The sequence below is a fragment of the Hirundo rustica genome, chromosome 8 (genome assembly GCF_015227805.2).
Source record: "Hirundo rustica isolate bHirRus1 chromosome 8, bHirRus1.pri.v3, whole genome shotgun sequence".
Lineage (NCBI taxonomy): Eukaryota > Metazoa > Chordata > Aves > Passeriformes > Hirundinidae > Hirundo > Hirundo rustica.
The window spans coordinates 2,138,711-2,162,933 of NC_053457.1; the positions used below are offsets into that span (position 1 = coordinate 2,138,711).

At 46.2% G+C, this 24,223-nt stretch overlaps 1 protein-coding gene across 4 annotated transcripts; it reads left to right on the plus strand.

Annotated features, from left to right (window-relative positions):
* The first annotated feature begins 1,848 nt into the window (after positions 1-1,848).
* On the plus strand, positions 1,849-24,090 carry PSAP (prosaposin). 4 transcript variants are annotated; one of them, XM_040071999.2, is made up of 14 exons: positions 1,849-1,950; positions 10,752-10,885; positions 11,932-12,006; positions 12,700-12,825; positions 13,083-13,277; positions 13,995-14,138; positions 14,626-14,682; positions 17,296-17,409; positions 18,184-18,279; positions 18,461-18,647; positions 18,801-18,952; positions 20,649-20,729; positions 21,166-21,273; positions 21,817-24,090. In XM_040071999.2, the coding sequence occupies exons 1-14, from the start codon at positions 1,896-1,898 to the stop codon at positions 21,850-21,852; spliced, it is 1,560 nt and encodes a 519-aa protein (XP_039927933.1). In that variant the 5' UTR covers positions 1,849-1,895; the 3' UTR covers positions 21,853-24,090. The 4 variants fall into 4 exon arrangements, with proteins under 4 accessions (XP_039927933.1, XP_058277641.1, XP_039927930.1 ...); XM_040071996.2 differs by lacking the exon at positions 1,849-1,950 and adding an exon at positions 3,577-3,900; XM_058421658.1 differs by lacking the exon at positions 21,817-24,090 and having other exon boundaries at positions 21,166-21,333.
* The last annotated feature ends 133 nt before the right edge of the window (positions 24,091-24,223 follow it).

Consider the following 24,223-nt stretch of genomic DNA (forward strand, 5'->3'; position numbering starts at 1 on the left):
TCACAAAGCACTTTTTTTTTGGTGTGTGTTTTCCTAGGTTAGTAGCTGGCTGCTGGTTGGAATGCTGAGGTGCCTCATCAACACTTTATGTGCACTATGAGATAAGGGCAGTGCACCGAGCCCTGCCTAGGCAAGGTGGCTTTAGAGCCAGAGTAAAGGTTGCTTGTTTAGTCTGGCCAAAACTGGGGGTGGCTTTCTGCCTCGCTGATTCAGTCTGGGCGCACTGGCTCCAGTTTGGGAATTCCCTAAGAACCTGGATCCCGATGTTGGTGATAGCAGAGCCTCTGGAGGCTCCAAATGAAGCTCACTTGTGCAGGGGGAAAGGCCCTCTGTAAGCATCAAGTTCTCCTGATGCGGTTTGTGAAGAAAATCACAGTGACTGGGGCTTCGTAGCTTGGCTTTTAAAAGGTCCTTATAAGAAAAGGAGAAATGTGTGTTATACTGCTCTGGTACAGCCTGGCGAAGTGAAACAGAACAGATCATTTCCTCCTAACCTTTACGCTGCAAGTAAACCTTGAATGTTATCAACGAGTCTGGTCCTTGAAAAATGAACGTGTAGGTAAGGACCTAACAAGGTAAAAACATGTGTGCTCTCAGATGGAGGGCAGTACCTGGAAGGTCTCCATGAACTGGGCAGGATAGACCTGGCAGAGGCCAAGCTCTTTAGATGGGATAAGTTTGTGTTATGCTGAGGCACAGGGAATGCCCAATTCCCCAGGCTGTGGGAAGCATTATCAAGGGCCCTTCTTCCAGCTTGAGCGTGGGTTTACAAGAAGAGAGGAGCTGGTCTGTCTGCTCTGCCCAGTACTGGGGAGCCCACAAGGGATCTGCTCTCTCCCTCAGCTGAACTGGTTCAGTTTGTTGATCCAGTCAGGAAAGCACTGATTTTTTTTTTATTATTATTTTTTCCCCCCCCCTCCCCCGGGTTAGTTTGTTTTTACAGTTAGCTGAATCAGTGCAAGGGGCAATGCAGAAGCAAGAGGCTGGGAGACAGCAAGTGAATTCAGGCTGTTGTTCCTAATTATACTTGTAATTGCTGTTCATTTGGACCACAGGGATAGCTGGCTGCCCTGTGACACCGGGGAGCCTTTCCTGCATGGCAAGGAAAAACTATCATTCCCATTGCCTCGCAAGCAAGGTGGGAAGCACCGCGGTGGCACATATCCAACCTGATGTTTGCACAGACCTCACAGCACATCCCGCTAGCTGGAGGCCACAGGGAAGCTGGGGAGGGATTCTTCATCAGTAATTGTAGCGACAGGACAAGGGGGGATGGGTAGAATTTAATGGAGAGGCAGTTTAAGTTGGGTATTAGGAGGAAACTTTGATTACTGTGAGGGGCTTGAGGCACTGGCACAGGCTGCACAGGAGGGTTTGTGGATGCACCATCCCCGGAACTGTTCAAAGCCAGGTGGGAGACAGCCTTGACCAACCTGGTCTAGTGGGAAGGGCACGGCAGCGGATTGGAAAAGGCGCATTCCAACCCCCTACGTCTCCACGTCGGCGTGTGCCTCAATCAAATGCTGCCAGCCTGGCTGGTCTGTGGGGGGAGACACGACTCCTGGCTTTGGGACTCCCACTGCCTCAGCGTAGGCCGTGGAGGCAAAAATCGCCTTGAACGCTTTTTTTCTTCCCGGCCAGGCAAGGAACGGCGTTTGCAGCTGTGGGCCGGGGGAGCTCCGGCCCCGGGCGCGAAACCACCGCCGCGAAACAGCCGCCGCCATTTTGCGAGGCCGCGCCCCCTCACGCCTCCGGCCCCCTCCCCCGGGTCCCGCCATTGCGCGCGCGCGGGAGGGCGGGGCGGTGTGCGCGCGTGCGCCTCCTGCCGCTATATAAGGGCGGGAGCGGGCGGTGCCGGCGGCGCCGCATTGCAGACGGGCACGGAGGGGGAAGCGATGGCGCGGCTGCTGATCTTCGGGCTCCTCAGCCTCCTCGGGCTCTTGGCCGCCGGTAAAGCGCTGTCCTCCCGAGCCCCTTCCCCATCCAGCTTAGACCCGGCGGGCTCAGGAGAGGGTCTCCGAGCGCCCAGCGTGCGCGGGACGAGGCGCGGGGGGGCGAAGGCCGGTCCTAGCGCTGTTTGTATTCCCCCGGCAGGACCCGCTCCAGATCCCGAACAGAGGAAGCAGCCGTGAGGGGAGGGGGAGTGGGGGTTTCAAGGGCGCTTTCGGGCTGGCTGTGATGGAAAGGCTGTGCTTGCGGGGTGGAAGAGTCGCCCAAAAATAGCGCCGGGGAAAGGCAGGGAGAAGCGGGGAGCCGCCGTGAGGATCCGGCCATCCCCGCTGCTGCTGGGGAAATGACTCCCCGATGGATCCGTGCTCGCTGTGCGTCCGCGTCCGACACGAATCGGGCAGCTCAGAGCCCGGGTTGGGGGGGACAATTGGGAAGGACTATTTTTCCTGCCAGCAGCGCTGTTTATCTCCGCCACTTCAGGGATAGATGGCTGCTAATCCTCTTGCAGATGGCGGGAGCTGGCCTTTGCTGTTACGTTTTTACATTAGGATCTCCTGCTCCATATGGAAAATTACACTGATTTTGCCGCTCGCTGTCTCGTTACCTGTTGTTGCTGAGGTGAAAGCCATGGGGGGAATGGGTGATCGTCTCCCTTTAGCCGTAGGATTAGAGGTTAGAATATGCAATACTTGTGTTTTGTACATTGCAGAAGCTTGACAGGTGTACAGAAATGATTCATAGTCTGATGAGTGGTAATACGCCTTTAGGCTGTGGGATGGCATAGCTAGAAATCCCGAAGTAAGGACTTACAGAGTGATGTGCACAGCTACTTGGAGAGTTTTCTTCTAAATTAGACTATTTTAGTATTAAAACTTATTTGCTCACAAGTTCAACCTGCAGCATTTCAAAAGTCAGTGGGGAAGGAAAAAAAAAAAAAGCCTGACTGGCTGTTGAAAGGCTATAGGAGTAACCAGCTGGCATAGTACAGTAAATAATCCTGTGAAATTTTTCATGATTGTATGTGAGTCTTGTACTTTATTGTATTTTTAATGTCATAAAATCATAGAATGGCCTGGGTTGGAAGGGACATTAAAGGTCATCTAGTTCCAACCCTCTGCTGAGGACAGGGACACCTTCACCTAGATATACTGATAATATTTAATATGCTGATCGTGGACAGTTTAATGGATTATCTGGCTTTTCAGGCAGGAAGCAAGAAAGAAAATATCAGCTTTCACTCTGCATTGTTTGTGTGCTTTCATAGTGTCCTTTGAGTCCGCTCTGCGCTGAATTAGCTGCCATCAGTTACCACTCCTTCTGGGACTGTTTCCAAATTGTTGAAATCATTGCAGTTTCTTGCGCTTTGAAAGTGAAAAGCCTTCACCTTGATGTATCCACCAGCTTTCCCATTAGTGTATTTAGGGAAATTGTAATGAGAAACCAGTTCAGCAATGAGAGTTCGCTTGGCCTACCTGTTAGAGGCAAGGTATGCAGCTGAGGGTAGCAGGAGACTAGTCAGGCCTGTTTTTCCTTAGGAAGCCACTCTTTTAACACAAATAAACAGCTGTCTTTTTTCACCAGGGGTCTGTTATGAATGCTAATTGCCTCACCTACCTTGCAGATTTTCCTGAAGATTTTGCTGTGACAGCCCGAAATACCGTTTTCGTCTGCTGAGCTCGCTAATTAGCTGTGCAAAAATTGAGCCACCCTTGTCAGATCCTAATGGAGTCACTTGGCTGCCTTACAGGCCATGAGGGTTTTTGGTTGACCTACTTTCAGGGCTTCTATGCATCTTCCCTTTAAGGGAGACATGGAGGAATTAAAGCATGGTGTACAGGCCCTGGCATCTCTGGACTACTGATGCGGACTCTGATTATCCCTTGTCTTTGAGGCCAGGCAGGAAGGAGGAAGGCTGGTGTGCTATTAAAGCAGGACTCAGTTTCTCTTCAAGTGAGTATTTTCCCCCCTTTTGCTAAATTAAAAGTTAAGCTGGGAGTGGAAAGTAGAAAATTTTGAGGATATGATTTTTTTCACATTCCTCCCTCCCCTAAAATAGTAGGCTTAAAACCTTGCAAGGAAGGAAGATTCAAGTTAATGTGTAATTCCTCTAGCAAGCACTGGTCAGAAGATCTGGGGACAGGAAATTGTAGGCTCAGTTAGCCTGGCTTGAATTTTCTTGAAGATATGGATAAAGCAGATAACTGTTCTATAGTTTGCAGGCTTGTTCTGCTATGAATGTGGTTTCTACCAAAAAAACCCCCAACCAACCAAAAAAACAAACAAAAAGCCCAAAACAAAACAACAACAACAAAACCAAAACAACACAAACAAACAAAAAAAAAACCCCACCAAAAACCCCCCACAAAAACAGCAACAACAAAACACATGGGTGCAGCCCACTGCTGCGGATTAAATTAGGAGAAGAGTAGAGGGTGTCATGTGCCAGCTGTGATGTGTCCAGCGTGACCAGGGCACTGACTGTCCCTCTGTGCTGGGCACTGCTGAGGCCACACCTCAAAACTTGGTCCAGTTCTGGGCCTTCACTACAGGAAGGACACTGAGTGTGTCCAGAGAAGGGAATGGAGCTGGGAAAGGGTCTGGAAAGCAAGTCCAGGCTGGAAATCAGGAGAAATTCCTTCTCAGAAAGGGTTGTCAGCGCTGGAATGGGCTACCCAGGGAGGCGTTCAAGAAACATCTGGACCTGGCGCTCAGTGCTCTGGTCTGGATGACAAGGTGGTGACTGATCACAGGTTGGACTCTGATCTTGGAGGTCTTTTCCGACCTGGATGGTGCTGTGATTATATAGAAATAAAGTCCGTGTTTTCTTGGAGGAGTAAGTGGCTGTGAGGAGCCGTCAGGCCGGTGCTTTGATAGCACAGCAGTCATGTGCCTTGTGTAAACCTGCGCTTGCACAATCCCCTGCTTGTTTGCCGGGCAGGTATAAATAGAACGGGCTGCTGTTGGTTGTGTCTGGGGGAGCTGAGCCAGCCGTTCTTCCCGGTCACACCCGGCCCAATGCGCCAGCGGAGCCGCAGAGCTGCCCCAGCCCAGGGCGGCCTTTCTGCACCCCAGAGGAGCTGCGCTGGGAGCCCCCAAACACCGGGGTGATGGCGAGGGTGGAGCCAGAGAGAGGGAGCTCATCAGCAGAACTGGATGTGTCACCTGATGGCAGCTGAGGCTCCCCGGGAGGTTGGACTGTGCTATTTCAGGGAAGGCTTTTCTGGTATAAAATGCAGGGACGTCTTGATCGTGTATCTGGGGGAAGCAAGACCAGTTACTGCTGCCTGCCATGGGTTTTTGTTTCGGTATCTCGTGTAGATCTGATTCTTCAAAGCAGGCTGGGGCAGCCCGTAGAACTCTGACATAAAAAGAGAGTGGATTTTTTTTCCTTAAAGGATTTACTCGCTTTCTGGTGTTTTTAGTTTGTTTGTTTGGTTGGTTGGTTGGTTGGTTTTTTTCCCTGTAATGGAGACGCTTTTAAATGCAATTAATTTGCTACTAGTAAAATATCAGAGTTCCTATTGCAATTAAAAAGGCTGCATTGAAGTGTGTGTATGTATTTTAGGGCAGTGCTTCTCTGTATTTGGTCATGGGGCAATGTTTGGTTTCAGATGCCTGATAGCAGGTTTTCCCAGTCTTTGTGCTGTGGATATATTTGTCTGTTTAAAAAGGAATGTTAAATACAGGATTTCTGCAGAGACTCACATAAAATCTGTCCCTTGCATCCCCTCAGAACAAAACCAGAAAGAATGGAGATGAACCACAAGTGTGCCCAAAACATTTGAGAGTATTTCTACAGGCATCTGCTGCAGGGAAAAATGCTGCTCATAACCTTTTGGGGATATCTTAGCATACTGTATGGGACCACTTAACCTAGATGACTACCAGGTGCCCTAGAACATCCAGTTACCTCTTCTGGATTCTGCCAAAGAGAAATCTCAGGCAGCAGTCAGGCCTTGCTTGGCAACATCTGGTCAACTTGGAAATTACTCTTTTGCAGCATTTGCATTTACCTGGGAGAATTTACTGGGCCAGTGGAGGTGCTTTTACTATTCCAGCTCATCCAGTTCTCTGCTCTCTTTAACTTTGTTGCGATTGCTTGTACCTACACAAACTGCTTCTCTTGCCATGCTTGTGTTCTGTGGGGAGGAAGGCAAGGGAGCACCTGAGGCAGAGGCAGTGTGCCAAATTGAGAATGAGTTCCCAGCACTGGGGGAGAGCCTGGTTGTGGTGTTAACTCCAAACTCATTTCTTGCCCATCACAATAATTAGAAATCTTTCAAGCTTGGTTTTTCGTTGGTAGATATTGGACAGGAAGACTCATTTTTAACTGGAATGCTAACCACGTTTTCTCCAGTTTTTCTTCAAATTGCCTGTAATCCCTCCAATGTTATGGCCACTTTACTACTGCCTCATTAATCCAGAGGCACAGGAGCCCTTTGGCAAGAGGCACTGCTCTGTGATGGTGGTTACAACTTTTGAAGTTTTACTCATTAACTGACCAGAGTGGCTGTGGAGTATTGACCCCTTCAGATAACGTCAGGATGGGATCACTCCTTCACTTCTTAACACTTTGTAAACTTTGGTGAAGAGAAGTTGATCCCTCTTGACTTCTTTAACTTAAACACACTTTGCTTTTGGAAGTCTCAAAGGACGTGGGGAAAAGCCAGTAACTAACAGAGCGCAGATGGCAGAGGCTGATGCATTCGCTTCGTCTGTGGTGTCTCTGGGAGATAATGAACTTATTTTTTTTTAACACTGCAAGTAGGACAGCCTGGGTATAACATCCTTCCTGATGAATAGGTTAATGCACTTAGGCAGGCTGGACTGTCACAAAAGTGTAAGAGTTCACAGCACCTTAAATGATCTTCACATTTTAACACTTTACTTCAATCCATTGACTTGAACAGCAGCTCAGCACTTTCCACGTGGTTTTTTTGTTTGTTTGTTTTGGGGTTTTTTTTTTTGCCGACTTACAGGTCAATTTGTAACCAAGGGTTTTTCTAGCAGTTGGGTTTGGAGGAGGCTGGAGTCTTCAGGTTGAATTTCTTTGTGTTCTGAATGGTAGTTTTCTGTTCATCCTTTGGCTCTTTAGGGAATCTGATCTGGCCCCTCAGAATGCTTGTTCACTGACACTTAGATATGGTGTTAACTTTTAAGTCTCATTCGTAGCTTCAGTGCAGCTTTGGAGGGGATTTCTTAGGATGTTTTTCTGAGAGTCTAGAGGAAAAATTTCAGAGTGGCTCTCCATGGAAGAAGAGTGAGACAAATGCTGGAGGGCAGGCAAGGTGTTTTCCAAGAAAGGTAATTGCCTAGCAGTTTTCCTTTAGCTGTCCTTGCAGAATGGCAATCCAGACATTATAAGCTTCCTTCCTTTTAGGTTCCTGTTTTCTGGAGAGGAGTGAAGAACTGAGCTGTGCTTTCACATGCATGGCTTTATAAGCCAGGTGGAAAAGGTGATATATCACCTCTACTTCCCAATTTTGTGTCTGTATGTTAGATGGACTTGGTAAAGCAAAGGCTGTGTTTTCTTACATAGAAAAAGCCGCATCTGAAGGTGTTCAAGCGGGGAGAAACCAGTGAAGGGGACAAGTAAAGAAACACCTTGGCCTTCACAGATAAACTTGTTTTATGCTCTAAGAATAGTGGCTTGCAAGAACTTCAGGAGACAGGGGGCATTATGTGACTGTTGAGAGCTGATCTACAGAGAAAGGAGAAATCTATTAAAAATGGATGAGCTTAAGAACAATATAGAAAATAGATATGGCAGAGATTACAAAGAAAATAATTCCCTTGGGTTTATCCATCAAGCACTGGGAGCTGTTTGAGGTAACTTACGGTGCTTTGCTTTTTCTTGGGTTGCTGCTGTGGTGATGTGAAGTACCATGTAAAGATGTTGCTCCTTTTGTGGCAAAGACTATTTGGAGGGAAGAGTCAAAACTGAAAACTATTTGTTCTGAGACAGCACAAGGTCTTAACACACTTCACGAGCATGTTTGCTTTTGTTGTAATACAGGTTAGTGTATGAAGGAAAAATTCTGTTTTGCAGTTCAATAGGAGAGGAGAACAAGCTAAAAGGGAAAAAGTGGTGACAGTAGAGAGTTTCCAGCTATTCTTTTCTGAATCTGCAGGATCTGAATTAATGCAGAGCTTTTATAGCTTCGTTTATGTTTTTCCCAGAATGTTCAGAAAGGGAGGGTGGATATTGTTGGTCCATCCTGCATGTTAGATACAATATTTCAAACAAAAGTACTTCCCCATAATACTGAACAAACTAATAAGAATTTAACTGTGTTTGAAGTCACTGTAGAAGGTGTCAGAAAAGAGGCCATGGTTAGTGTGTGTCATCTTTGTTCTGTAGCTGCTCTAAAATATGCCAGCTGTGTGTGGCCCTAACAAACAAATTTGCTTAGTCACTGTGTGACTGGAAAGATCTGTACTGAAGACGTAACATACAGAGCTGTCTTGACATGCAGCCAGCAAAGCTGATAAGTAAAAATAAACCTAAAGCACAGTATTTTTGTCATACACTTCATAATGATCTATTGTTAAATCTGTGAAGAAGGAAGAAGACATTGTGCTGGAGCTGGTACAGGTCTGAAAAGTTGTACAGTGAGAGGATCTTAAAATAAGAAGTCAAACAAAACCTGAAAGCTCATTAAGAGCCTGATCAAACCAATGCAAGTTACAGCATGAATGCTCCATTTGGCTTTAAAACACTCTCCTAAATCAAGAGTTTGAGAGACTGCTTGGAATAACTGTTACTGGAGTGGTATAGTTCAGTTTTGTAGTATGTTTCAGTGTAGGAGGAGTAATTGTCTTTTGATAAAGGCATAGGTTAAAAGCTGTACTTGTAAATAGCTGGGAGTCCTTGATTCCACTGTTTCGAGTCCAGGTCTTGACTGGCTTCATTCAGAGCTTGACTCTGCTTCTAGAGCCTTCCTACCACTGTTCAATGACAGTATCTGAAAGGGAAGAATAACTTTCCCCCAACCGAATGTATTCTTGTTTATTGTCATCCTGCCAGAGCTGACAGCTCTTTGGCTGGCCAGTCTGACTTTCAGAATTAACTATTCTGAGGGCTTCCAGATCAATAATGCTGGAGTTTAGAACAGGCTTTAAATATTCTGCTAACCATACATGATTAGAAGCTTTGAAGTCTTACTCCTGCAGTCTCCCAGGGAGTACCAGTGTTCTCTCCTGCTCAAGAGTGATGTGTCATAAAGGTTTTTTACTGGGAGAGAAGGTGACAAGCTTCCAGCTCTTGTGTAAAAAATCAGGTGTGCAAAGCACGTTTTTCCTAAAATAAATGGGTCATTGCTCTGAAATCCAGTGCAAACAGGCTTTATATATAAATCAACAGCTGAGAAGGCTGCCAAGTGCCACCTATAAAGCAGTGTTTATCTGGCTGTTTGATGAGTGGTGGCCGTGTACCTTGTAGATGCGCTGGTAATTCAGCTCTAAATCGATCCTCTAATTGTCTAGAACAAGACATGAGAAATGGGAAAGTGATTGTTTATCTGCTGTAACCTTACTAGAAGCTTCATAGGGATGAAACAGCTGGACTCCTGCCTCACGGTTGGCAGTGTAATTTTGCAGGGTTTTGTGATGTGCAAACAGCATTGCTGTAAAGAGAACACCTGTACAGCTAATAGGTTTGATCAGGTTGGCTTTATGTTTTGTTTTTGTTGGTTTTTTTAAATTTTTGTAAACATTGGCAGCAGTGCCTTGTGGGCTTGGACCACGGTGGATTTCTTTGGAGCCTGCCTGATGCCAATTTTAGGATTTGTTTCTTGATTGGTTAGTGTAATGTAGGGCATTGTCTCCTGAAGAAACAGAACTTAGTGACAGATAGGATGGTTTTAGAAAAGAGAGAAGTTGGGTGTCAGGTCCAGACAGCACAATTTAAGAAAAGAAGCTTGGATAGTCAGCGAAAACATGCATTTGATTCACTCGTCCTACTGATTACTCACAGTGCAGATGCTTTACATTTCTTTGCCAGGACTGTCCATTAAAGGTATTCTGTATCTTACTTGAAAACTTCATCGTTTGCATGGCAGTCACGGGGAAGGGAGGTAATGTCCAAAAAAAGACTGGTACATTTTTTCACCCCCACAGATTTTTCTGTACACAGTTGAAGATGTGACCAAGAGGAAAAAAAAAAGGGGGAATTCTAAATAGATTTAGTGGGTTTAAAAAGTATGATAGAACGTTCTTAAAGCTTGCTGTTTATGATCAGTGTTTTGATCTGTACCTGCTCTTAAGTCTTCCATGCAATGTGTACATTGTCGTGGCTCCTAATCTAATTTCTTTCCTCACTCTCTCACTTGCTGTGTGAGAACAGGATGCTTCATGTGGGAGGAGGAATGCAGACAGCAATTACAAGCTGGTTCAGAGCTGAAGTGCCAGTAGGGCAGGAGAGCAGGGAGACTGTAGCTTTGGGAATCAGCTGTCTGTAGGGTAGATTTCTGTAATGGGCAGTTTTTCTGTTTCAAGTCATCTGGTATTTCTTGTGTGCTAAGCAAAGTGAGGTTTTGTATTTTGGGATTTTAAAAAATTTTTTACAAGAGGTGGACGCTGGGGGAGCGGACTGCTGAAGTGCTGAGACTTGGGAAGTTCAGCCTTTACAGCTTTTCCAAGTTTTCTTTTTCATTGGCTCTGTAAACTGTGTTTGGGACAGGTTCAAAATTTCTGGATTGGAATGTGCTTAAAAAGATTCATAAGCAGTTGGTTATTCTGTATGATGTTAAGCTGCTAGCTTTGCAGCTGGAAGGGCTGATTCTGTTTGCTCTGTCTGGCAGCCGTGGCAAGCCCTGTCCTGTGGCAGAAGGAGTGTGTGAAGGGGCCGGAGGTGTGGTGTCAGAGCATTCGCACGGCGTCGCAGTGCGGGGCAGTGAAACACTGCCAGCAGAACGTCTGGAACAAGCCTGCCGTGGTAAGTGCTGGCCTCTGAGAGCTCCCAGGCCCTGTGGGGCGCAGGTGGCTGCTTGCCACATGCTGAGAAGGTTTCTTAAATCTCTGATTGGAGTAAAGTGCTACATCCCACTCTGCCGAGGTTGCCGTGCCTCAGTTTGGGCGCTGGATAAAGGTTGCGTTTCACTGCTCTGCCTTGCACAGCTCGTCTGCTGACTCCTCCCGTGACCTGTTGCACAACGACCCAGCAATGTATGGAATGGAGCTAGTGGATTTCACCTGTTCCTCTGTATTGTTACTGTTACTGTATTGTCCTAATTCGTAGGAGCCTTTCCTGAACTTGGGCGATTATTATGAAAAGGCTGCATATTTCTCTAGGTCTTTCTCAAAGGTTAAATTTGCCAGAAAGATGCAGTGTATGTTAAATTATGGAAAGCGTGACAGTAAATAATAGTACAAATGTTACATTTAATGCAGCTTTTCAAGTTGCATTTTTCACTAAATGTGACTGCTTTACTAGATGTAGCTGTAGTTTGGGTATTGTTTCACCGTTTTCTAGGAGAGAAGGTGTTTTACTTACAGGTGCATTCAGTCCATATTGGCTGTGTCTGTGCAGAGAAAATTCAGTTTAAGGAAAAGTAGGGGGAGGGAGGAATGTCAGCATAACTACAATGGTTGAAGCAGCCTGAAAATGGTTGAAGCAGCCTGAAATGTTCTAAGATTTCTTGCAAGTGTGAGCTCTCTGCAGGAAAAGGTAAAAGGAGAAGGCATCTTGGGGCAATCAACTTTGTTTCAAGTTGATTTGTTTCCCAGTCCGGGAGGAGGTGAAATGAGCAAGTGGCAGCGTGCCAGCTTCTTCATACAGCTTTTGTTTACCAACGAAACTCTAGCTGGACATGCTTGAAATAGCCTCACTCTTTGTTTAAAAATACCTCTTCCCACCCTGGCCTCAACCAGGATTTCTTCCTTAATTCCAGATGTAATGTTTGTTCTTTGTGTTGTTGTTCACACTCTGCTCTTACAGGTACTTAATTCTTTCTCCATGTAACTCTCTGCTTCTCTCTCCAGAGCAGTATTCCCTGTGACTTGTGTAAGGAGCTTGTGACGGTTGCGGGCAAAGTTCTAAAGGATAATGGCACTGAGGTAAGCAGAGCTCCTTTTCTCCTCACCCCTAAGCACTATTTGGTTTTAAGATCTCGTGGTGAGGGATGGAAGAGGAGTCTTTGTTGTTTTCCTAACATAAGCAGCAGATGTTGAAAGGGACAGGAATGCATGGGAAAAGGCTTTTAAACAGCCTCTGCTGGTTTAGAAATAAGCAAATTCTAGAGCCTACCATGCCTTAACACATTCCTGATTGACTGTAGATGCGTCATAAAGTTGTTCTTGTGCCAGTGGGGCATCAGTATTAAAAGGTGGGGTACTGTGGTCTCTAGGAGTGGGTGGTTACACCAGGTGGCCTTTGTTTTGGTTTGTGGGCACTGCTTCCCTTTTTCTTTTACGAACCTGTCAGTGCTAAACAAGTCACTGTCCCATGAGCCCAGAAGTTCACTTTCTCCTCTTAATTGTAGATGTTCTGTTCTAGTAAGGCTGGACTGTTGCAGGCCACACAAGCAGTGTGACATGTTTGTGCTGTGGCAGGGTCTCATCGGAGGTCCAGAACTGGGGAAAATGTATCTATTGTGTAGAACCTAATTCTAGTTTTGCCTGTGGCTGTCTGAACCTCCCTGAATCTGAGGAGCTTGTTTCAGGCTTTGTATTGTGCATTTTGGGAATGGAAGGAGCATTTGAGAGAGAGAGAGGGGTATAATCTATCTCTGCTCACCTCATCTTTCATAGGATGAGATCCGCTCTTACTTGGAAAAGACATGCGAGTTTCTTCCTGATCCAGGCCTTGTCTCTGAGTGCAAAGAAATTGTGGATTCCTACCTACCAGTTATCATGGATATGATCAAGGAAGAGCTCGTAAGTAGATAGCGATTTTCAGCTGCTGATATTAAAAACCTGTGCTCCTGTTGACACCCGAATTTCTCTTCTGCCTAAGATTGTGCATGTGATCCTTCAGTCCTGTGTGGATCACTGGTACCAGTAGTTTGAAGGCTTCTTCCTTGCTATCAAACATTTTCCCTGTCTTTCCATTTTTCAGCTGAATGACTCTCTACTCTGAACTTTAAAAGTGACATGAGTTTGGAGCTTTTTGTGTGTTATCTTGTCTTCCCCAGGATAAACCTGAGGTTGTGTGCAGTGCCCTGGCTCTGTGCCAGTCCCTTCAGAAGCACCTTGCAGCAATGAAGCTCCAGAAACAGCTCCAGACCAACAAGATCCCAGAGCTGGATTTCTCTGAACTGGCATCCCCGTTCATGGCTAACGTGCCTCTTCTTCTTTACCCTCAGGACAAACCCAAGCAGAAGCCTAAGGTAAGGGTGCCAGGGCTGTTCTAGCGTGGACCATTTGTGTAATCTTGGATTAAGCTCTACAGTCTGTAAAGACGAGTCTTGTGCTGTGCTGTTGCCATCCAGGACTGTGGTAATCAAGCAGGTCTTGCTGGAAACAATTTCTTCTGACAGAAGGTTTGGCACTGGGGTTCGAAGGAAGAACAGGTCTGCCCTTTTTTTGAGCAACCTGCTAGCTGTGTTCCTCAGGGGATGCATTTGTCTCTGAATGTAGGGGTGGCAGACTGGATTGGAAAAGAACAAATAGTTGACAAAGGGGAATAGATGAGGCAATGAACTTGGGTGCAGAGGTTGAGTGTTGACAGCAAGCCGGGGTGTGGGAGTTGAGCAGTGAGTGGGTTGAGAACAAGCTGCTGTGGGTGGAACAGGTAAGATCTATGCCAGATTTAGGAAGCTCCCCATTGTGGTCTGTAACAAAACCAAGAGATTTGAAGATTGGTTATCTTAACTATTATCTCAGCTTTGGAGCCAAGTAGGTCCCTAATCTCCATCTAGTGGCTGGTGCACACACCAGCAGTAGCTCGTCTCCCTGCTTGCTCAGGCTTCAAAGTATTCTCTAGGGTATTTACTAAGGCTGGTACATAGCTCAGAATAGCATGTGAAACTTGGTAGTAACAGGAGCTACTAAAACCTGTCATGTGAAGTTGTGTCAACTTCAGTTTCCTTTCACTCTTTGTCCAGGCAAGTGGGGATGTGTGCCAGGATTGCATTCAGCTGGTCACTGATGTTCAGGAAGCTGTGAAGACAAACTCCTCTTTTGTGAAGTCTTTGGTTGCTCATGCCAAGGAGGAGTGTGACCGTTTGGGGCCTGGGATGTCAGATATGGTAAACTGTCCTTTCTTATTGCAAAATTCTGTTCCTGTTAACAAACATAAAATAGTTTGCCTTAATCCCCTGATCATATTCTCTGTTTGATATCACAAAGGAGACTGCTGCGTGTTGTAACACAATATAACATAACACCGAAATAGTAAACTTCAGGGTCAGGAAGGTTGGGTGGGATGTGTGGGACTGGGGAGGAGGAGAAAGATTCGAGGTTGCTTCTAGCCCTTACAGGCCTTTTACACAAAAATGGTCTGGGTGGGTGGGGGACTTTTTGCCCTGAGAGGAAGAGAAAAGGTTAAGCAGTTATCTGTGCAGCAGTTTTGTAACCTGAAATGCCATCTTGTATTTGGGCCAAGCTCTGAAAGACCTGCTGTTATGCAGTAGAGCAGGTAAATTAATACCTTGAGATGTATTAGATTATTTGAGATGAACTCTACAGCGTGAGTGGTTTGGTAGTCACGAGACTTTCTTTTGCCACTTTCTGCAGTGCAAGACCTACATCTCTGAGTATTCTGACCTGGCCATCCAGATGATGATGCACATGGTAAGATCAGAGCCCTAGCTCTCTAAGTCTTGGTGTTAATGCTTTGAACTTGGTGTTTAATTGGACAGTAATTTCAGTTTCAGGATGCTTTCTTTAGCACGTTTCCTTCCATTTTAAAACCACTTCTGCAGTGCAAAAGGCACTCTAATGCTTTCAAATAGGAAGATAGGTTACACAGTTCCTTTGTATTTTTTTATCTCAGTCCTGTGCTTACACCACTTCCCCCCTCCCCCAAAATGTGTTAAGTCACATTGCAAAATGAGTTCACGTGTGACAGATAAGGTGTCTCCTGGAAGCAAGGCTAAACATCCTTCTGGAACTGCTGTCTCAAGGTTCCTGCTCTCTGAGCTCTTGACAGGAGCCATGGAAAGTGAGGGGTACCTTCTGCAGCAGCATACATCAACCTCATACACAGCACCTCTCTATCCAGAGAGCTCAGGGCCTTTAAAAAAGTGGCTGAGCCTTTCTGTGGACAGTGCAGTCTGTAGATGCCACAGGTGACATGACAGATTAGGGGTGAATATGTGGCTGACTTGAACCTGAATTTGCCAGCACAGTGGCCATTTTTTGTTTCCAGTCTAAGGGCTGCTTAGAAGCTCATTGTGTTTCTTAAACATTTGGAGGGAAGTCAATGTTTGTTCCAACAGCACTTAGTTTCTCATTTTAAGCATTGCAACGCAGTGTGTTGTTAATACCTGAAATTGGAATATGACCACACCTTGTGTGCATCTGAGTGTTGTCCAGACTCTCCAGAGGTAGTCTTCCCCAGGATGCCTCAGTAACTGCAGATGAATAATGCTGGTTAGCACTGTGCAATTAAATGTGAGTTGCTGCAGCCGAGGATCTTTGGGGTGGGGACTGTGTCCTATTCCATTATCTTTGTGGAAAGAATATATGCAGTTCCAAGTGCTTGATGTGTTTTTTCTCTTAACTGTTATCTTCAATTTCTCCTTTCTTCTTCTGTCTCCCATCTCCCCTGTCAACAGAAGGATCAGGTAGGTGAGCAGCTTGCCTGTGGTGATAGCCTGCTTGTAGTTCACCCTTTGCTCTTAAAGGGCTTGTAGTTCACTTCTTGCTCTCTTAGCTGTACACTTGGTGTGACTGTACTCAGTGCTGACAGATACAAGGGATATTTATGTGATTAAAACAGAGAAAGACTACAGGCTTCCTCCAGCGCATCAGTCCTACTTCCGGCTCCAGATACCAGTTTGTGCTACTACGATTTCAACTTTTGATTGTGCTTTGGCCAGCAGACCAGAGAATATCCTGCCTCTTATAGAAGGACAGATGAGGAAAAAGCTTGCCAGTGGCTCCTGACAGCTGCTGGTTTAAAGTCTGTGCTCAAAAGGGCTTGAGCAAAGCTGTCCCCAGGTCTTTACTTGGTTAACCTTTAAATCTAGGAAAATGGTGTAGATGTTTGAAGTATATGAACTGAAAAGATGAAGGCTTCCTAGAGCAATTTTGGCTTTTAATTTTAACCTGTCCTGTGGGACCTTGTGTCTGTCATCTCTCTGTGAGAGAACATTGTGTGTATGTGGGTGTTGCTGTAGCATTAATACCTGGAACTGCTTCTTACCATGCATGAACCAAAGGGCTTGACTTAAAGGTGCTGCCTAGAGTAGTCTGAAGCAGCACCGTGTCTCTGAGGTGCTGCTTTTGCTTGTGCATGAGATTGTGGCATGATGTATTAATATTAACTCTGGGATAAGCCTCTGCTGTACGAGGCTTGTAAAGGGTGAGATGTGATCTAACTACCTGTAGGACCAAGGGTGGCTTTTTCTAGCTTAAGTAGACTTCAGGTGGGAAAATGCAAGTTTTGTGTCTCACTCTCTACAGCCTTTCTCACATCTTTGGGTATCCTCCTTAGAGCAGTTTGCCTTGTGTCTGGCGTTTTTGTGCACTTAGTAATGTATGATTCAAAAAATAAATGCATAAAGAGTGCATTTCTTTGAGAAATAAAGCCTTTTTAAAGACTTGGTTTCTGTTTGCTGTTTTCTCTTACTGTGAGAACACTGCAAGTTCAACTGTTGCAGTTAGGCTTGGGTTTTAACAAGCTCAACTTTTGTTTCTTGTAGGCTGTGTTCAGTAATGTGAGACACTGTTTCTGTTTGCAGAATGTGATGTTTCTGGCAGCTCTAAAGAAGGTAGTTTGTGGATGAGGGAAGAGGTTCTTTCTTCTAGGTGTTTCTTTCAGCTTTTGGGTGAACTCTGCAGTCAGGATAATTGGGCTCTCCTGTGATTACTTCAGGCTGGGGAGCAGCTTTGTGGATGCAGCTCTGGCCAGTGATGCTGCTGGTGGCTCGTTTTGGTGTTGGTAGCTCTTAAGTCAACTCCTTTTGAAGGCTCGACTAGTGTGGCTCATGGGATGTGGTTTTTTAGGTGGGGTTTTTAATGTCTCCCTCTTTAACAGGAGCTGCTAAATTCCATCCAGTAGCTGTCCTGCCTATAACCTTACCAAATGCTTTGGCAATACTTGAAGTAGAAGTAGTCACAAAACTTTAGGTTGTGTTGGAGCTTTTTAAAATTTTGCTCTCTGTGCCAGCTCACAGGCTCTGTAGAAAGGGCAGAGACTTTTAGACTTTAAAAAAAAATTGCTTATACGTCTCTTTCCAGCAACCAAAGGACATTTGTGCCATGGTTGGGTTCTGTTCTTCTGTGAAGTCTGTTCCTCTTCAGCCTCTGGTGCCAGCTCAGGTGGTTCACGAGGTGAAAATGGAAATTGTGGAGGTAAGATGGGCTTTTTGTACTTTGCTTTCCTTTTTTGCTTTATCGTAACAAACTAGGTGAAAAAGATGAGCTTTCGTGCACAGAATAATCCAAGCCTTCCTGCCTACAAATTCCTGGCCTTTTCTTGTTTCTGATACTGGTTTGTGAAGTAGGAAAGCTGGCTGATTTGTTTGAACAGCAGAGCCTACAGTGAACCAGAGCTACAAGGCAATGCTTCAGGATTGAAAGGGCACTCTTGTTCCAGCAGTTCTGAACGACACCTTCAATGTAAATTCTGTTTGAGTTTTGCTCTTTGTTTGGAGTCATACTTTGATCCCTTTTAAAAATGGGGCAGCACTCTGCATGTGCAGATGAGGGATCAGAATCAGAATGCTGAAGCTGTGAGTTTGGAGAGAAGCACCTTTGCTTCTCCAGAGGTTATTTTTACAAGCAGGGGTTGCTCTCAATTCTAGGAAATGTTGTTCTCCATTAATGTATTTTAAAAACCACAGTATATTTCCCTTGACTTCCGTCTCAGTGGGACTGCTTATTTCTTTGTGTCTGCTAAATTCACCTCCTTGTACAGCCTGGGGGTTGTAGTCTTAAAATTCGTCATACAAAATGCCTGTTTGCTCAGGCTTTTTACTGAGACCTTTGAGGCTGGTTTTGGGTTCTGTGTGACCTTTTGAATAGTGCCCAAACTGAGCAGCTAGGTAAATGCTGTTAGGGATTGTCCCGGTCGCGTGTGGTCCAGTGCTGATTTATTGTGTGTGTGTGTTTCTTCCGTGTACTCAGAAAGCCTCAGTTCAAGAGAAGACTTTTTCCTTGTGTGAAATCTGTGAGACCATGGTGAAAGAAGTGACCGGCCTCTTGGAGAGCAACAAGACAGAGGTGTGTGAGTGGTGGGCAGTGTGCCCCTTCCTGGGCTTTGGCTGAGATGGGGCTGCACAAGGAAAGTCAGCTTCACCGCCTGTTTTCACAACAGCCAAATTTCTATCCTGGGTGGGACAGAAAAGGTGTGCTTATGAGCAAACTTCCCTCCCTCATTTACTCCTCCTGCCCCGTGCTTCAGGAGGAGATTGTGCATGAGATGGAGGTGGTCTGCCGCCTGTTCCCGGGAAGTGTCAAGGACCAGTGCAAGGACTTCATCGAGGTCTATGGGCAGGCTGTGATCGACATGCTCTTGGAGGCAACAAATCCTGAAGCTGTGTGTGCCATGCTGAAATGCTGTGCAGTCAGCAAGCTTCCCCAGCAGCCAGGTGGGTGACGAGGGGTCTGTGGCGCTCAGGATGAGCTGGCTCACCTATGACGAGATCTCTTGTGAGGACACTGCTGATGCTGCCTCCTTTCTACTCTTTGGGAGAAACTGTCCAAGCGCTGATGTTCGGTTTGTTTTTTATTTTCCTTCTTAGTTGTAGTGAAACCTGCAGGCGGCTTCTGTGATATCTGCAAGATGGTAGTGGCTTATGCAGACAAAGAGCTGGAGAAGAATGCCACGACAGCTGAAATTGAAGCTTTACTGGAAAAAGTCTGTCACTTCCTGCCGGAGTCTGTCAGTGAACAGGTGAGATGTTTGTGCTGGAGGCAGACTAAAAAGCCATGGTCTTGGCTGGGAGTTGCCCCTGTTGATTTGTTGGGTTTACATAGGTTCTAACAGTGACAGTTACGCTTAACCTCATTTTCTCAGTGTTTCCTCTGATACTCTGTCCATATGCTAATTTTAGGTCCGTCTCTCAAGTGTCTCTACTTCTGCTATAAATGTCCAGGTACTCCTAACAGAGATCTCTGTGTTTGGCCAAGTGCCTTATCTCTGGCTGGAGACAAACTGTCCACAGGTGCAGCTGGGACTGGCTTGTGTCCAGCAACCTGATCTTTCACAGGTTTTTCCCTTTACTAATTAGCACCAAAACATAGCAGCTTCTCCTGTGCAGTAGGGAAAAACAAAAACAAACAAACAAAATGAAAAAACCCCAACAAAAAACTGGGGGAAAGGCTTGATCTGAGGCGGTTGAATGACCTTGCGGACACTGCTGTGTGGCAGCCTGCCTTCCAGTCAGAGCAAGGCAGATGGAGATGATCAGAAAGGTGAAACAAGGAATGCTGGAATGGTTTGGGTTGGAAGCGACCTTAAAGACTGTCTAATTGCACCCCGCCTGCTGTGGGCAGGGACATCTTGCAGAGTATTTGGAAAAACTAGAGATCAGCTTCTCTTGCTGGGTTTTGTAACAGCCTTCTCTGCTAAAGGCTGGGAGGAGTTTGGGGCGCAGGGGGATTAGGTTTGCTCAGTTCCCATCCTTGGGAGTTGGCAGTCCCTTGAATAGATGTCTGCTTTTAAGGGCCTGAATTGACTGGCTGGATTGTTGTACTAATTTGCAGTCAGGAAAGGTTTGCCTGGCAATTCTCAGAGAACAGTGGGTGGGAGCTGTTGAAGGTTTTATTTATTTATTTTCCCTCAACACTGATCCCGTTCAGGGGATTAATGAAGTAATTGGAAGTAGGCTGGTGTAATACTAATGGGACACCTGTTAGACCACTGATACCAAGATTTACCTGAAAATCTTATTAGGTGGCTGCTGAGCATCAGCAAGTGGCAACTGCTTATGAGTTTACTGGGGGTTGAATACAGAGGCTTAAAGCAGCTGTGGAACAGCTCTTCCTGCTGTGAGGCTGTTTAATAGCTGTGTTTGGTTTATTAATTGGTGCTGTTTGTCTCTGCTGAGAACAGCAGCATCTTACTCAGCTCTGGAGCCAGCCTCTCCACTAGAGGGAGGGAGGCTGTTCTGGCAGGAAGTGCTGCTGCTGCCGCCTTGTCTGAGGGAACAGCTCGAGTACCAGTGCTTAGGAGCCCTTCCTGCTGTCCTGCTCAGGGTGCTTTGTCTCCAGCTGGTTCTGTGTGCTTTCCTCTTGAGACAGGCGTGATCTCCACTGTCAGAGACGAAGCTTTGCAGTCAAAGCTTCTTGTGCCTGGTTCTTTTCCCAAAGCCTGTCCTGTTTGGTACTTTTCCTTGTGACCCCTTCATCTCCTCATAGCGTGTCTACAGCCAGCTGCAGGCAGGTATGAGCTAGCAGAAACAATGTTGTAGTTGCGTGATTAGTGCCTGACTCCTTTGCCGTGTGCAGAGCTCAAGCCTCTGCTTTATCCTTGTGGCGTGTGTTGTTGGGGTGTTTGGGGTAGCACGCAGGCCTGCCTACTGCAGACCACACATTCCTCTGCTTTCAGAGGCTCTAACAGGAGGATCTCTCACTGTGTTTTTTTACAGTGTGTGCAGTTTGTGGAACAGTATGAACCCGTGGTTGTGCAACTCTTGGCAGAGGTGATGGATCCCACTTTTGTTTGCACTGTGAGTACTGCGTTTGGTTTTATTGAGTGCGGGCTCTGATACAGTCCTGCCTACTGTCCTGGGCGCCTTTCAATGCCCAGCATGCAGAAACTCTGCTGGAATCAAAATCAGCACGCTGAATGCTTGGAGCAAGCCCCCGGTGCAGGGCCTGCGGCTTCCTGAATGGACAGCTGTCTGACTGCCAGGCCAGCGCAAGGAAGGGCAGAAGCAGAGAGCTGCCAGTGGTTGTCCTCTGCTGAGGTTCAGTGACAGGGTCTGATGTGCCCTGAACGTTTTTCAAAACTTGATAGGAAGGAGTTCCAGTAACTTCACTCTCCCCCGGGTCAGGTTACATGGCTGCTGGTTGAGCTCAGATGGGAGCTCAGACGTGAGGCTGCACTGGAGGTCTCCTGGTGCGGTGAGAAAGGCGCTGACTGTGCTGCTGCTGTTTTCCCAGAAACTCGGAGTCTGTGAGTCAGCTAAGGAGCCTCTCCTGGGGAACGATGCCTGTGTCTGGGGTCCGGGCTACTGGTGTAAGAACATGGACACTGCTGCCCAGTGCAATGTACGTAAAGCAGCGTTCTGCCTCCGCTTTCCTACTGATCTTTGACAGCTCCTTCTGAGCTGTTTTTGGCTTCTACTGCACTTCCAAGTGGATGAATTCCTGTTCACAAAAAGCAAAAAGGGTACTAGTTTGATTGGAGGGTGTTTCGTGGCTCTTAGCTTTCTCAAAGCTGATTTTCCTCTCTTTTTTGTGTCCCACACCTGTCTGCTAGTATTTCAGAATCTTTAGTAAGGTACAGTGTCAGCTTTATATTTAGTCAGTGTTCCTGCAGCCAACAGACCATGTCACAATCTCTGAGGATCTAAAAATTGTCTTCCAGTATGGCTTTTTCTGCCAGGCCTTAATGGCTAAGGGTCATCAGCCTTCTTTCCTAAAGCTCCTGGCTGGTGAGGCTCAGGATGTTATTTATTCTAGTTGTCTTTGAAATCCCTTACTTTAAGAAAAACAAATTTGCTCCCAAGATCTTGGCTCAGGATAAGGTTGTTTGCTGCTTGTTTGCAAACTGGCTTTTTTCCCTAATATCAGCTATTTCTTCCCCTTTAGGCTGTTGATCACTGCAAACGTCATGTGTGGAACTAGAAGAAGAATTTCCAGTTCTGAAAGTTTGCCATGGCTCTTAGGAAATGTGGGCCGAGGTTGGCGGAGAGCTGTATCTCACCTGTCCCTCCTCTCCGCCTCATTAACAATTTGACCTTCAAGTTCCTTTGTTGTAACTCTTCTGTAGCAGTGCTGCTGTTGAAGGATCAGATTTTCGTTGTCGACTTAACAGACTTAACAAAGATACTTCTGATTGTACAGTTTAACCCATTATGCTCCTAAAAATAGTCAGGTGTGTTGTAGATTTTTTTTTTTTTTTTTAATTGGCAGGCTGAAGTGTTTTTTTTGTGTGCTGGGAAGAATGACAGAGATGGTGAAATGAGATGAGGCTCTTATCTTTTAATTAAAAAAAAAAAGCAAGATAGCGACTAAACTTTCCAATGTCTTTCTGTAGGCAGCATTGGGAAGATTTTACATGCTTTGCATTTTTAACATCGGGCTGGAATGTTTATTTTCTGTGTATGGGAACTCTAAGGGATAATGTTGAATCCGGGAACCCTTTCGGCTGGAATTTTCAAAGCTGTACAGATGCAGAGGAGGGGGCTTTGTGTGCCCAGCTAGCTTTCAAAAATCACTGGAACTTAAAAAGATGCATTTGAGTGATCAGCCTTTTTGCATTTGAGTGACCACGCTTGTGGCTCATGGTGTTGTTTTTGCTAAGGAAAGCTTTCCCTCAGCCTTGGATCACATCCTTCTGATTTCCTTGGACTGCTCGGTCTCAGCGTGCGTGTTCTGCTGCCGAGCCCAGTCCAGTGGGATGTCAGTGTCCTGAAGCATGCTGGCCTGCCTGAGGAGTGACTCCCTTTTTTCTTATCCTAGTTGCTCAATTCTGCTTGGTCTTGCAGCTTCCCACAAGCAGCCAGCTGGGTACTGAGGAGGTAGCGTGAGCTGTCACTGGAAGATGGAGGAGGATCAAGTCAGCAGGAGCTGGGAATATGTCAGAGGGAGCTCAGCACTGAGGGTGGAATTTGTGTAAAAATGGGTTTTATTGTAACCTGTTTGCTCCTTCATCTGTTTTTCCTCTCAGTGTATTTCAGTCATTTAAAACTTAAAACTTGAGAGGTGCTGTGAGGCCTGGGGGTACCTCCCACTGACGCCCTTCTGAGTAACTGGAGGTATGAATTGTTATCCAGGGTTCCCATTTCTCTTGGGAAATGCAGCAAACAGAGGTGGCAGGTGGTAGGAGCACTAAAATAGGTATTTGAAGCTCTGCTGGCACACTTGACAACCTGCCTTTCACTCCTCTCTGAAATTCCACTTAAATGGCCTGAAATCTCAAAAAAAAAAAAAAAAAAAGCCTTCAAGGCAGGCTGCTACCCTGGAAACATGGCAGGCCTTTGATGTGAAGGGTCCTTGGGAGTGAGAATCCTGCTTGTATTGCTTGGGACAGACCTTGCATTGGGTGTTAATCCCCAAAGCAGAGGCACTGAAGTAGCTCTGAGGAGACCTCTGGAAAGGAGCAGCTGGGCAGATGTGGAGCTTTGGAAATTCCATTCCGGTTCAGAAAGATGCTGGTAACTCCTGCTGTTCCTGTGGGGCAGCTGTAGCAGCAAACTAGAGTATTTTTCATTGGAAAACCACTGGACTGCAGGTTTCTGGTTCATCTGTGTACATACTAAAAGCCTGGGCAGTGCTGACAGATGGCAATAGAGATTGTTCTCTCCCAATTCCTGAGTGCTGAAGCACTCATGGCTTTAAACAAGAGGGGAAAAAAAAGGAAAATTTCCCTTAAAGACATAAAATACCTGCAGCTTTCTGTCCTGGCAGGCTTGTGCAGTGGTTCTGGTGGTGTGTATGGGGTAGATAGAGCAGATAGGAGATGGGCTCCGTCCCTTGGGCATGGCTGCCCTGGAGGGACGGGTTGTGTTACACCACGGCACGGAGGGTGGCATTTGGTGTTCTGAACTGGATGGTGTGATCCTCCTTGGGGGGAGGCGGGGCTGCACTGACCACTTGGCACGTTGGGAAGGTTTTATTTTCCTGGGGTTTTTAGTAGGATTCATGCTGGCAAGGTGAACCAGGGGAAGTCCTGTGCTGATGCTGGGAGTCCCTTTAGTTTTCTCCCTTCCTGTGGACTGTGGCACCTGACCTGCTTGAGTCATGCTGGGGGGATGCTGTGCAGTTGCTTTCTAAAGAACATTGTCTTGATTTTTCCTTTTTTTTTTTTTTTTTTGCACAAAAGCTTCCTTAATGAACAATAAAAAGTCTGTAAACCGGTCAGTTCATATGTCTCATTTTTCTCATTGGCAGAGGTTCTTGTTGAGGTTCCCCTTGGCTGCAGGGCCAGGAGAAGGCAACATCCCAAGGTGTCACTGGGAATCGGGCTGAAAGGATTCAGGTTCCCATTACGCTG